Source organism: Montipora capricornis, chromosome 12 (genome assembly GCF_036669925.1).
Source record: "Montipora capricornis isolate CH-2021 chromosome 12, ASM3666992v2, whole genome shotgun sequence".
In the NCBI taxonomy this organism is placed as follows: domain Eukaryota; kingdom Metazoa; phylum Cnidaria; class Anthozoa; order Scleractinia; family Acroporidae; genus Montipora; species Montipora capricornis.
Genome location: NC_090894.1, coordinates 26010008 through 26025007, shown reverse-complemented (window position 1 = coordinate 26025007; position 15000 = coordinate 26010008). Strand labels below are relative to the sequence as shown.

The following is a 15000-nucleotide window of genomic DNA, read 5'->3' as shown; positions in this document are numbered from 1 at the left end:
CCCGACCATTCGACTGTCAAAGAATCATCGCTTGAGTTACTTCGTTTAATTAGCGTTTGGCTACTTATACCAGCAAACAATGCTTACTGAAATGCTTCAGGTTAATAATTCACTCAAATGTAACAAAGATGGTCAGTTTCAGTAGAGATGCTAGCATAAGGGTGCCATAACATTTGCAAACTTGGCGAAAGCGTTTCGGCGTTTTGTTCATTACAACGATTTAATCGTGATAGAACGCCATCTTCGCGCAGAGTAGAATGTGCACTTGCTTTACTTATCTCTCTCCAGAGATCATGGCTTCCGGTGGCTCGCCCGGTTTAAGGAATTGAGATCGAGATCTGACCATTTAGTGATGTTGTCGTCAGGTACCATCTTCTTCTCTTGCCTCTCCTGCTTCTTTTAGCAGCTGTATTCCTTCAAAAATATGTTTTGGATCAGTTTACTTGACATGATGTGACCAAAACGTTTCAATGCTCTGCTTTCATAAAGGAACAATTGGAGTCAAACCAGTTGAGTAAGGTTTAGGAAAAACCCTGAAGGTTTGTGCAGGAAAAAGGTTGGTTGGGTCGAATTCCGCCAAGCCAACACTCTTAGGAATCTGTCTTAAATATCACGCTAAGAAGGAAGTGCTGTTTGTAACTTTAGTTGCCGTATGGTACAACTTTCAAGTTTTCGCTGATGGGTACGATAAAACGAATTCTTCATCGGATAGAGCGGTTTTCAAATGAGCATCGTAAAACCAAAACCAAAGTAATTACTTTAGCCAATCAAAAAGGACGGAGACAATCCAGTAAACCAATCAAAACTCGAAGTAATTACACGTAGCCGACACAAAGCACGGGAAAATGTGCACGCTCGAGCCACGATTGGTTTTGGTTTTGCTTCTGATTGGTTGAAAAAGTGGCGCGGGAACTTTGAACCAATCACTGAGTGAAGTAGTGCAAAACCGAAGCAATTCGCTAATTACTTTCGACTCTCAATTGAAAACCGCTTTAACACCTCATCGTTTTAATCGCTATCCGGTCCCGTTCAGCTAAAAATCACTTTCTAGATTGAGGCGTGTAAGGGGGGTTTTTTCCAATTTTATTCATGATGAAGATATTCGCGCATGAGTTTAACGTAGGTAGAAGGCCAAGTCTCTGAAATGGTTTCAAATTTATTTCAGGTTGCCCCAGGGCCCCTTCGTGCGAGGGGCGTGTGATGAGGAAGAGTGTCGCGGGAGAATATGTTAAAGGATGCTTCAGACCTGCGCGACTAGTCATCTTGCTTCTCCTTGCCGTCATACTGGTGCTCATCTTCAAAGGACTTTGGAATCGAGATGCACCAACAAAGAAATCAATCCAGCCACTTATTGACTTGGGCTGCCTGTACACCGTGCAGCTTCCACAGGCTGCCCAGGCATGGCAGCTCATTTCATTTACGATCACTCCAACTCCAAAGGAAAAATGCACAGTCGCTGCACAGAGTGCAATCGATGCAAAAGAGCCAGGTGGCTCAACTTTTCGATTGCAGGCTTTCGGATCCCATGAAATGGTAACGGGTAGCGTCACACATATCGGCAACGACACTTACAACGCGTCATTGAGACTAACGTTCGCGGATGAGTATATCATCCTTGTTATTTTAACATATGTTAATAACGCAAGCCTGGAGTATCGATATCACACAAAAGCGATTTTGCAGCATGCGCGAAACAGTCCATTTGATATCCCAGTATCTCCAGGCCTGTACCCCGAGGGGTACTCTCGTTACTGCACGCAAGCAGAAAGCGGTATTGCTCCCGGGAGGTGGGTTGAGTGCGGAAGTATCCCAGGGATTGAAAGGTGTGGCCAATGGCAGCTTGATCCAGTATATGACTTTGATCAAATCCACGGCTTTCATTGGTTGCCGTACTTTTGCCAACTGCATCACTATAGCAACGACGAGATAAAGAAATGCTTTGCGAAACAGGGGTGGTCTGAGATTGTGTTCACCGGGGACTCGCACATGCGTTATAGGACTTATCACTGGGTCACGCGGCTACATGGTTCTTGTCACGGATGCATCAAAACACACGTAAAAATGGTGTTCGACAAGATCCCACGGATCGAGTGGGTGTTCGACGCGCGTGGAACGCGATGGCCACTTACTTTCTCAAACATCTCAATGCCTTTTGAAATTTACGTTCACCCAAGGACTCGCAGGTCTATGTTTTCTAAGGAATTACCTCCATCTGTTTTCAGTGGCAAGCTGTTTCTCATGAACTTCGGTCACTGGATATTGAGAGAGAGCACCAAGCCTGAATTCATGACTGAAAAACTACACGCTTTTTTGGAAGCAATTCGAGCTATGAATCGCTCGGGTGGAAAACCCAAACGATTCCTTTGGGTAAATACAGTCAGTCTTCCTTGGCGGGATGATCGCGCTATGGTAGAATGGTTAGAAAATCCGTCCCCTTCGCGCGTAGCGCAGCTAAACGGTCTGACCGACCTGGCGCTACGAGCGGGTGGCGTTCAAATCATAGACGCTTTTCAGATTTCAAACAGTCGCATAGGAGCAACGCATGATCAGACCCATTACGCCAAGAGAATGGAACGAGGAGACTGTGGAGGAGTTGTTGAGAATGCTATCAGTAACGTTATAGCGAACGCTTTGTGCAACTATGACACTTGGTAAAATATGGGATAGCGAGAAAGCCTGCATTGCAGACGAACGATGCTATCTTGAATATGTACATCTCGAAGTGAGGAAGATTGTGGAGAGAAAGAGTAGTCCTTGAAACTTCAGTGGAGAGCTAGAGGCTCATCTCTGACGTTTCAAGGACTACTGTTTCGTACCCCGCCACTCCGCCTTTCTTAAAACACTACCTGCTTTTGAAATCAGTTTTCCCTCAGATAATAATGCTTCATTCTGCACGAAAATCACATGTTCTGATGACAGGATATCAGCTGTGACACGACGCCTTATTTTTCACTCGATGATTCAAAATAGAAAAATTTTACAAAACAGGAAGAAATTAGGTTATGACCAAGATGGCTACAATGTTCGATATAAACTTAAAGAGCAAAACGTCACAAACAGGCATTGAATTGTAGCTATTGACTTGACTTCCATTGTATAGTGAAAAGTCCAACAAAAAATAGATGCGGGCTTCATTGGTGGAAGTACACTGCTCTAATCATTACAATGGTCATGGTACAAAACAGATGCCAGAAATGTTTAACGTTTTGGTGCGTGATTTTAGAGCGGTTTGAATGTTTGAAAATTTGAAGATAGCACAGTCGGTTAGTGCGCGGCCTTGGTGCAAGAGGTCCTGAGTTCGATTCCTGCATCTCACATCCTTGTTTCGACTTCTTTCCGTTCTGTGTAGCTTAAGTAGCTTTAAATACCCGTAAAACGGAGCACTGATGGCGAGGGGAGAGTAAAATGAGCGCACCGTCGACCTCAGGTTTGTCAGTTGAATTACTGTTACGAGTTATCGACGTTAAATATGGTTGCTTTACTTTACTTTACTTTTATCCAGCAGCTGTTTTCCATTTAAATCTCAGTTTTTTTTAGCATTAACATCACTGTAAAATCTCTCACCTAAATGTCAATTGCCTCAAAATTGACTTTCTCACTAATTTCATCCGGGACACCCAACGTCAATTTTCGCAAAATATCTGTTCGGAAGACTATTCGAGATCTAGAATTTTCGGAACATTTGTTATAAAATTCCTTTCTTGCCTGCCTGTCTTAGAATTTTCGAACATCTAAAACATGGTATGATTGCCCATTTTTACCCTAAAAAGGTCACCTATAATTTTCGGGAGCCTTTTTTCTGGCTGTAATTTTCGAAAAGGTAAGTTTTAATCCCTATAATTTTCGTATCACAAGACTTTGAGCTGGGGAATCCGAAAATTTTAGGGGATAAAAATATTCCTATATCTACCGTTTAAATACTAAAATACGTTTAACAATGCTATGTTTAAATGGTTTTCAACTATATTCTCGTTGGGTGCCCCTGATTTCATCATACTCTTTCCATTTCTGGCATCTATTTTGTGCTACGACCATCTTTTATGATTGACGAGGTCACGTGACACGGACAACATCGGATAAACTTACGGTTTCCGAATTAACTTGAAGTCAATAGATCAAACGCGCTTGTTAGAGCTAAGTTTTCTCATTTCAGTTGAATTAAAAGAACAAATATTGCATTAAAACCTATTAAATTTGTAAATAGAAGAATTTCGAAGACGTATCTTTTCATTCCAAGAGAAATGCACGCCGATGTAGTATTATAAGATAATACAGTTGGTATTCCTTTCTTACAGATTCGAAAATAATAAGTCTTGTTAAAGACCCGATAAAATCTCGACTGAATCTCTTGATATCGTGATGCGTTATTTCGACCCGTGAAATTCTAAGAACTGTAGTGTTCGACAAGTATTCCTTTGAGCCACTACGTTAATACAGGAGAATGTCACGCATGCTTCATGACTACGTTTTGTCTCTTCGAGACAAAAAGTGCAAATAGGTATAGTCTTGCGATCATGACTAAAACACCACACGAGTACATACGGGTAACATACGAGTAACATACGAGTAACATACGGAACATACGGATACATACGAATACATACGACTCACATACGACTAACATACGACTAACATACGAGTAACATACGGATACATACGACTAACACACGGATACATACGACTAACATACGGATACATACCAATACATACGAGTAATACGAGTGTTTTTCTCATAAGCTAAGCTCTAATTATAAGCCTTGCAAGCATTTTTGCACGTCAGCAAACACGTTCCCGGTTCAGTTTGAGGGGGGGATGTTGATCGACCCCTCCCCCAGGCTTTCGTTAAATTTAGTCACAGTAAAATAAATTCACATGGAGTGCAAAACCCTTAGTTTGCGCTGCAAGGTGACAATGTAAGCTTAAATGTAACCATGTACATGTAAAAATGTATCGATTTTGTAATTTCGTGTTGAGAAACTAGAAGAATTATGTTTAAAATGTCGAATTTTTGGAACAGTTGACACATTAAAGCAAGCAATAAAGGAACAGCTGCTTAAAGTTTCAGCAACAGAGTAAATCTCCTTTCCAAAATTTGCAAAATCTGAGGGGGGTGGCATCCAACCCTTTATCACCTCATTTACAAAACCCTGAGGGGGTGGCATCAAACCCCCTTTCCCCCCTTCCTCCCCCCCCCCCCCACACACACACACACACACACACACACTCACTCACACACACTTCATATCAGAGGTCCAAGGGGTATGTATTTTTCGCATCGAGATATCAGGAATTACAAAGCTATTAAAGCCGTCAAAAGTTCTTAACAATTCAAGACCCATTGAAACGTTCCTTGCAACACTAAATAACTAAATATTTATTGACGGTATGTAAACCCTGTTGTATTGATTGGCAATCAAAGTTTCACTAAACCTGCAAAACTAGACAATAGAACAAAACATTCAGGGGCACCCAACGTCAACTTTCCGAAAATATCTGTTCGGAAGACGATTTGAGATCTATAATTTTCGGAACATTTGTTGTAAAATTTCTTGCTTGCCTGCCTCTCCTAGGACTTTCGAACAACTGAAAAATGGTATAATTGGCCATTTTTAACGGATTTCTACCCTAAAAAGGTCACCTAGAATTTTCGGGAGTCTTTTTTCTGGCTGAAAATTTCGAAAAACTAAGTTTTAATCCCTATAATGTTCGGATCACTAGATTCTTAGCTAGGAAATCCGAACAGATGAAAGATTTTTAGGGGATAAAAATATGCCTTTATCTACCCTTTTAAATACGAAAATACGTTTGACAATGCTATGTTTAAGTGGTGAACTATATTCTCGTTGGGTGCCCCTAAACATTTTGTCTTTACTCTGTATGTCAGACAACTGAAACTGGAAACTGCTAACTTTAACTGCAAACTGTAACTGTAACTGCTAATGATAACAAACAATAATTCCGAAAAGTTATTTAAGTATTGGAACAATATTTTAGCTATAAATGTAAATATTTAAAAATTAAAATGGAGTCAGTGGAATTAAGTCTTCAAAAGCCTGAAATACAAACTGAATTCGAAATCAAAAATTATTAAGACAGCTCAGTGATACTGTAACTGAAACTGTAACTGCTTAATGCACACAACTACTACATATATTATTTTGGTCATAAAGCGATCCTCAAATAGTAGACACACTCGGAAATACTTCACACGTGGTTTCAGGGCTGTAAGCCGATCTTCACCTAGAGTCCGCACTTAAATTCTTTAGTTAACTATATACAAACGTTGTTCATGTTACAAAACTAAAGCAGATTTTTGGTATCATCTGCGGTAGCAAAAACACTTCACTTACCACTGTTAGTTACATCTACATCACGGTTCCTTTCTCAAATGTGTCATCTGTAAATCAGTATTACGCTCTTCAATCTGTTCAGTGCACGGTAAAGATCGAACGCGTGAAGACCATCCACTGCGCGACAAGCTATTTTTTGCGCACATCAGATTACCAGGCATGACCCCAGGCCACCAGTTTAATATCAAATATCTTTGCTCTTGTAACGCAAACTTTCCTTAGTCGGGGAAGTAATGCGTAATATTTTACTTAAGTTGTAGTTACTTTGCATAAACATTTACTGGTATGAATTTTACTCGTATATGTTCGTATTTTTTTACTCGTATGTATCCGTATGTTACTCGTATGTATCCGTATGTTACTTGTATGTTAGTCGTATGTTACTCGTATGTGTCCGTATGTTCCGTATGTTACTCGTATGTTACCCGTATGTACTCGTGTGGTGTTTTAGTCATGATCTAGTCTTGCGGGGTAGACATGACATCACTTGCTTTTTTGTTATTTTTTCTCATATTGCGCTTTTTCGTGGTCACAAATGGTTAATTATCATCGTTTTTCAGATGAGTTCCGTAAGGAAATCCTTCTACTAAAAATAAAAAAACTCCAGCCCTTTTTTTTGTCGCCTCTGCTACCGAAATAACGTGTCCACAAGACACGTCCGAGATAAATTCTTGGCAAGAAAATAAGCGGTAGGTGGATTAGAGGCTCAATTGTAACATAGGACACGCGAAAACAGCCTGTAAAAATGATGTTCCGAAAGAATGAACAATGCCTCGTGCTCCTAGTTTTGGAAATCTTGCTCTTCAGTGTTACACAGGAATATGCGGGATTTAGTAAGTAATTCTGAATTATCTTTGTCTCATCTTTTCAAGGTCTCGCTTTATAAAGCTTCACTGCTTCTCGCCATCACCAGAATACCTGAGTAAAATGACGTGTAATATTCAGATACTCTTAGCTTCCTTATTTCGTAAGCAATGGCCTGCATTTTTTGTGCTTTGTGTCAGCATGTTTTCTCGGTTGCCTTAGATATGACACGTTACATACATACATACATACATACATACATACATACATACATACATACATACATACATACATACATAATTGACCGCTCCCCATAGGGACTTTTCAGGGCCAATAAAACACAAAGAAACGACAGAACAGAACAACAACTGTTAAGAATCCCAACTGGCTGGAGGCAAACCAGTCGGCTATTTACAAGTGCGGCTGGGAAGTTGAACCAGGGACTACCAGGATCAAATTCAACGAGTGGTCAGAGCGGGTCTTGAACCCGGGATCTCCGAGCCTCCAGTTGTCGGATCGTGTCGACGACTAGCAAAGATTCCAAGGACCTTTCCACGTTTTCTTGAAGTGAGTTGCTTTAAAGCAGATATTTTTTCTCTTCTTTTGCTGTTGCTCCCTCGGCATTGCCTTTTGACAATAAACAACCTCAACATCATCAAAGATGAAATTGAGTTAGAACGCGGTTTTGTTAAACACTGGTAGAAATCTGTTTAAATGATGGACTTCAAAGTTTTGTCACTCCTCAAGATTAACTGAAGGTATGCTAAAGGAAGGAGAATACTACTGTAATCCGGAACTACCTTTTGTTATAACTGATGTTATAGGAAGTTTTCACGTTACGTAATCGCCGCGATGTTGGGGGACGAAAACAAAAGATTTCACATTTGTTCCTTTTGTTCGTCCACCAGCAATTGCACATTTCACGAACAGCATTGTTATCTGTGGTTGAAAACCACCTATAATTTATTTTTAAATGATTTTGGCCCGTGATATATTCTCATACCAAATTGTGATAATGTTAACGTCCGATATGTTACTGAAGTCCGTTATTTGTAACAAGGGAAGTTTGGAAAGGACATCTTGTATTTGCCTTTATGTCAATCGGGAAAGCAAAGACAAAGATTTTCTTTGTCTAGTAAGCCAGTCATGGCGCTTAATCTGACCCCAAAAGCCAAAATTAGTCCAATTTACATTTTAATAAAGAGAAGAAAAGGATCTAAAGTTCATTAAAAGGTCTGGTTTTAATAAAATTGGATTTCCATAAACTTTGGATAAATATGGAACAGTTAAAGTTAAAGGATTTCCGTCCCTTTGAAAATGTAGCTAAAACACAATGCAGCACACTTAGGCCTGCAGCGAACGCTGATGTTATCAGAAATTTACATTCAGTCTTCTGAGGAAGGGAAAAAGCGCGGAGTTTCACACTGTGTGGTAAACACTGAGGTCTTTGAAACATCATAGCAGAAACCATCAGCAGTATTGAGCACAGGATCAGGGATCAGGGATCAGGGGTCAGTTCAGCTATACATTCAACATAAAAACTCAAGACACAAGTCGATGAACAGGAGTGACCATCTTTACCAGTAGGTTTCTACCCAACTTGGGAGTAGATCAGTGTTTTTCGCCTGGCTCAAATGGACAAACACGTTCATCTAGTCCACAAATGAAGAGGATATAGCAGGTTAAGTGTCGGAATACCGAACAGATATCGAGCAGAGGCTAATTTATGCAAAAATGGGGTTATTTCCATGGCAACGGAGGCTCTCGACCAATCAGAATGCAGGGATTTGGCGGGAAAGGTTTTGGCGGGAAAAAAGAGCTCATTAATTTTACCGTAAGCGGGAGTGTCACGTCAGAAAATGTGACAGAAATAGCGTGACAAGGGGAAAAAGGTGAGGGTTGGAGTCAAAAAGGGTGAAAAAAGCGAGGAAGGAGCCAGAGTTTCGAAGCAAGCAACCGTGGACAATTTTCCTGTCGGTGTACGTTGGATCAGTGGCTTGATCTGATCGGCGTTATTTCAAGTTGAGAAACTAAATATTTTAAGCAAGAGCCGATACAACGTAGATTTGATTTTAGTGGAAGGAGCGGCGGAAGACTCCCGGCGGGGTCCCGATGTTGTGGGCGTCACTCCTATGGAGGTATATCAATGACAAAATTCAATGATCAGTATTTGAAATAAAATCGTCCAAATCATAAATGCATCAATCCAAAGCTGAATGGCAACAAGCCGATTCTGCAAATGGCCATCACGGAAAGAGGCATAACGCAAAGAGCCATAACGATAACAGCCATAACGCAAATAGCCATAACGCAAACAGCCATAACGCAAATAGCCATAACGTAAAGAGGAATAACGCAGAGGCATAACGCAGAAAGGTATAACGCAAAGGCCCTTTGAAGAATGGAGACTAGCTGTGTACTCCGTAAACAATTTCAGCTCTAAAAAAAGTCAATTGATTGTTCAAGGGAAAGAACATATAATCGCTATCGGACTTTTCCTTCCTGTTTAAGTTATGCCTCTGCGTTACGGCTCTGTCTTATGCCTCATTGTGTTATCCTTTTCGCGCTATGGCCATTTGGGTTATGCGTGATGCCTACTTGCGTTATGCCTATTCGCGCGATACCTATTTGCGTTATGGCCGTTTGCGTTATGCTTTTTTGCGTCATGCCTCTGCGTTATACCTCTTTCCGTGATGGCCATTTGCAGAATCGGCTTGTTGCCATTCAGCTTTGGATTGATTCATTCATGATTTGGACGATTTTATTTGAAATACTGATCATCGAGTTTTGCCATAGATACATCTCCATAAAAAGGCAAGGGTTTATATAGGGATGAAATCGAGGAGGGTACGACGTCATGAGATCCCGTGATGGGTGAAGCCACCCGGAAAGGGTCCAGCACCTGTCACATGCCCCGCCGAAGAGAGGGCTTGGGCGTAAGCGATAAGGTGACGAAGTGAGGATGTTTTAAAAGGAGTGGGAGAACGAGACATGTGGGATGTCCAAAAAAGGATGGGAGAACGTTTTGTTTTAATTTTTATTCTCCATCAATGCGTAGAGGAACATAAACATTCCGTGATCGGAAAACATTTCAGGGACGCGCATGGTTTAACACCTACCAACTTAATTAAGAACTTTAAAGTCCTAAAGAAATGCCGTAGCAAACTCGATTGTTTGATCTATGAAAGGCTGTGGATTAAGAACAAAGGACCGAAACTGAACACGCAAACGGATTCCATTCGCGCAAAACTTTTTAACTGAATGCTTTCATGCTAATTTATTTTCTCACTTTCTAAATCTATAAATATGCCTTTCCGTTATTTCTAATTTATTCATCTGACAATGATGACATGTTATTTTATTATAGTTAATTTTCTTGCTTAAGAACAAAAATTTACAAATTTAAAATAGTTTTCATTTTGTTAGGAATGTCCTTCATGGATTTGGAGGTGACCAACGCATTTTCTTTTAAGGAAGATACATTCTCTTCTAGAGATTTTATGATGTCCTGAAGGGTTTTTTGATGTTTTTTATTTTGTTTTAATTCTTCGTAAAGCTCCTTCAGCTTGTCTAACTGCGTCGCTTCTAAACGCCCTTCTACGCTTTTCTGGGTTTCCGCTAGCTCGTCCGCCAACCAAACACTCCATACGAGTAGTGTTTCATCTTCGGCTGCATTGGAGACGTAAATGAGATGTTGTTTTCCCGTCCATACCACTTCAAAAGAACTCCCGGTCTTGATCTTGTTGGCGATTCCTCCCGCCATGGAAAACAAAATACCCACGTGAAGTTGTGAATCCAATTGCATGTCGCGGATAAATTTATCCACTTCGGACTGTGGGACATTTCCACTTTCGTAGTTCTTAATTTCAATCAGAATTTTATGCTGCCGGGAGGTTTCGACGCGCTGGTCTCCTTTTCCGCGTTCTCTGGAGGTATCCACGATGGTGAAGTTTGGAAAGTGCTTTTTTAAGATCGCGTAAACTTGATGTTCCGCCACGCGACCTTTGCTGTGAGACGAGAACTCCAGACGAGCCTGAAGCTTTTTTAACGGCTTTGTCACATCTTCTTCCATTTTCTTTTTTAACCCCTCCAGTTGCTGTTTCAACGGGTTGGCGGGCGCTTGGAAATCCATTTTCTCTTCCAGCCCTTCTAGTTGATGTTGAAGAGGTTCCGTCGCCGCTAAAAACTCTTTGCTGAGGCCCATGTCTGCCACGCCGACTGTCACATACGGTCGCACTTTAACGCCCAGGTTAAACAACTTTAAAATTTCATCGTCGTCTAGAGAACGAACCCATTCCGGGTAGTTTTCAGGCTCCCACGCTATCCATCGAGTTGTTGAGCAACTGGCTTTGTGAGGTTGTTGTTCTTGATCATCTTCTTCTGGAGATTTTCGTTTTAAATTCGCCTCCATCATGTTTTTGAATGTGAAAGAAGTAGTTTTCCAGTGGTGCTATAAATACGATTTCTTGGCATGGACCGGTGCTTTTCGCGACCTTATTTGGTCATTAAAATCTGTCTTGGCTTCCACCTGCCCCCTGGTGTCTGGGAAACATCAAAACAAACTCCAATTTGCATACCCTGATTTTTCTATTTATGCTTTTACGCTCCATTATTGTGTGCGACCTTTGTTTAATGGCCCGAAAAATTATTAATTCATAATTTCACTTGCGTCCCAGCAAAGCAGACCAAGAAGCGTGACAGACATACGAGTTGCCGCAAATTATTTGCCGTCGAATTCGTGTAATTTTGATACACTTTTCTCGCAGGGTAGGAGTGCAATAGCAGCACAATAAAAACCTCCGACACCCACAAAATAAAAGATACTCTGAACCTCTATCAAATACTTTCCCTCTATTAGGCCCGTTTTAAACGTCGCATTTATCATGTGCCAAATCTAATGCAAATGAGCGAAAACAACAGATTTCTCTTGTGGACTCACTCGGCTGCGCATCGTCAGTCCACAACATTTTGACTACTTTGAAGAATATCGTTGTCGATAAGAGAACAGTAAACGCTGAACCTCTTTCGATTTGTTAAATGTAACGTCCGTTATGAAATCTAAAGTGCAGGGTTCTTATTTTTTAAGTTTGTTTTTCCTGCTGCCTTGTCCTCTTCTGCTTTTTTCTGAGTTTGGATTCCCTTTCAGCACCCGCTCCAGAATCCACAACAGTAACCGCACTACCAGTATCTTGAGCAACAGCATCCACACCCACAACAGCGGTGTATCGACCACCTACAACAACACCTGCAGTGTCTTGAGCACCTCCATCTGCAGCCACACCAGCACCCACATCGGCAGTGACTTCAATACCTGCGACAGCAGCCACACCATCAGTATCTGGATCAACCGCACCCACTCCAGCATCCACAGTATCTCCAGGCTCTGCTGGTTCATCCTCCAATGTTACATTGTTGTCAACGTAAGGATAATCACCAAACATGGAAACCTATTGGGATAAAAGAATCACAATAGCTTTAATATGAGATCTTCCTTACCAGTCTTTACGGAGAAAGAATGAAGAATGAAAGATTGTTAAATCAATGATTTTTTTTTGACATTCATTCCCCTGATTGATCCAATTGTATTGTGGTTGATTGTTAGTTACTGCTAATAACTCACCAATCAGGTGAAAAAAAAGGACTTGTCATTTAAACTAGATGCTCGTATCAGTGTATTTAGCATTAGATTGTTCCGTGTTTTGTACACAGAAACGAGGCGGCCTTTTGGGCTCCTGGAGAGCCAAGCAATAGATATCAAAATGAATATGATATCTGTATCGCCCTCCGGTCCTCTGGAGACCTGGCCGAATAGATTGATGCAGACTGCTGTGTGCCAAAAGGTTATGTCTGCAAAATTGAAGGTGAGATGAACGATAAATGCAATGTAGGTTGTACGCTAATGCATCATCAGTGCATTAGAGCATGAAGTGAGCACGTTCACCATCGACCAGTTGGTTCAGTTGCTTAAGCATCGGACTTCTGTGCGTGAGGTCACGGAATCAAAACTCCGGCCGGACTCCAACACTCAGGGTCTTTAAATAACTGAGGAGAAAGTTCTGCCTTTGTAATGCATGACATCTGCAAATGGTTAGACTCTCTAGTCTTCTCGGAAAAGGACTATAAACCGTAGGCCCCATCTCACAAATATCTTCAATGTCCATAAGTCCCCTGTGGGAGTTAAAAGAACCCACACACTATTCGCAAAGAGTAGGGCATGTAGTTCCCGGTGTTGTGGTCTGTCTTCTGTGGTATATCATGGTTAGAAGGATAAATGCTCGGAGATATCAGCTACACCAAGCTACTCTAAAATCCGAGGGTAAAGAAAGAAATTATATGATATGTTGCAGTGTAAAACTGCAAAATCTGCAAGTTAAATATGAAGAAAAAAATCAGAAGATTGACTAAAGTTAATGCTGGATATGAATACTTTCATGCAGACTCTTACTGATCCAAGAGTAATATCAAGAAAAGCTGGAGTAGATTTCCAAAGAAAAGCTTAGCAAATTAGAACAGAGATATCTGAAACATATCTTTTTAAAGTACAAAAAAGTCTCGAAATTTTAAAGAGGTGCGCCGGCGGTTTAAATTAAACCTTCCAGGATGTAAAAAAAAATCGAACATACCTGTATATTTAAACAAATGCAAAAACTGATTTTGAGCGTTGCGTTGTTAATGTTGAACTCCATTCTTTTACGTCATCGGCTTGAGGAATTATGTGACCTTGCTGTGCGCACGCGTGCTTCAGTGGGGTACGTAAGATTGTGACACTCGAAAAATTCAATAGACGAGATTGTCTAATTTTGGGTTATAATTGTAGGTGTCCCTAAAAGACTGGTAGAAAACAGGAGGCATGGTTATGGTAAGTTTTTCATTTGTGAATCTTATTTCAGAGGAGGCGCAAACCACAAAAAGCTCGGACAATTTCTTTCCGTTCTTCCTATACTTCACTCCCGTCTTCTAAGGCCCGTTTCAAACGTCGAATTTTACATGTGTCGAATCTAATGCAAATGAGGAAAATCTATTGTTTTCGCTCATTTGCATTACATCCGGCACATGTAACGTTTGACGTTTGAAAAGGGCCTAAATTAGCAAAGAAAGTTGGGAAAAGGCTCTATCCCGTCTCGCAGTTTCCACTCGTTTAATGCGAACGGACCTCGATTTCCAAGCATGCAAAGGAACCTTTGAGCTTCTAACTCGCTGTGCAAATGGACACAACTTTGTTGGCTAACAACTCCCAACATTGTTGGCCAACGACTCCCGACGTTGTTGGCCGACAACTCCGAGTCCCGACATTGTTGGCCAACAACTTCCAACATTGTTTGCTGTTACATGTTGGGTAACGTTTACACACCCATTCTCGTCCCCAGAGCCCTCCATTTCCTTATGTCACGTGGTCGGCGAAACGTTTCGCCATAAAGATACGGAGGGTTCTTGGGACGAAAATGTTTGCACACCATGTTGCATGTCGTTGGAGTTGTTGCACGACGTTTGAAACTGGTCAAACTTTCGAGCCAACAACTCCTAACATTTCTTTGGTTCCATGCTTCCTTAAGCTTAGCGCAACAAGGTTGGATCCTTTTTCACAGCTCTTCCAACATTGTTTTGGTCACGCACGCACGTGGTACGTGATCTCCATGGAGATGGCAACGCCTTAAAGTGTTGAAAACAAGATGGCAGCCTAATTTGGTAAGTTTACAAAGTCTTGTGGATCGTATCCTTCCCATAATACACTGCTCTTCCTTACATACTTGGGAGTTGTTGCGTTAGTTTGCACACAACTGTCAACACCATCCAACATCTGCAGAGACAACAACTCCCAGCGATACCGTTTGCGAGATATGTTTAG

At 41.1% G+C, this 15000-nt stretch overlaps 2 protein-coding genes across 2 annotated transcripts in view; one reads left to right on the top strand and one right to left on the bottom strand.

Annotated features, from left to right (window-relative positions):
* LOC138027048 (uncharacterized) overlaps positions 1–3696 on the top strand; it is a 4064-nt gene extending 368 nt beyond the window's left edge. The window contains exon 2 of the mRNA XM_068874549.1: positions 1166–3696. Coding sequence (XP_068730650.1) covers positions 1201–2655 — 1455 coding nt within the window. The 5' untranslated portion in view covers positions 1166–1200 and the 3' untranslated portion in view covers positions 2656–3696. The remainder of the gene's footprint in view (positions 1–1165) is intronic.
* Positions 3697–10177: 6481 nt separating this feature from the next.
* Positions 10178–11614, bottom strand: LOC138026319 (uncharacterized). Its single transcript, XM_068873614.1, has one exon. The coding sequence runs from the start codon at positions 11566–11568 to the stop codon at positions 10549–10551; it is 1020 nt and encodes a 339-aa protein (XP_068729715.1). The 5' UTR covers positions 11569–11614; the 3' UTR covers positions 10178–10548.
* Between the last annotated feature and the right edge of the window lie 3386 nt (positions 11615–15000).

What these genes read in the sequence shown, in the direction of transcription:
- LOC138026319 (XM_068873614.1), bottom strand. Translation starts at nt 11,568, where the DNA reads ATGATGGAGGCGAATTTAAAACGAAAATCTCCAGAAGAAGATGATCAA.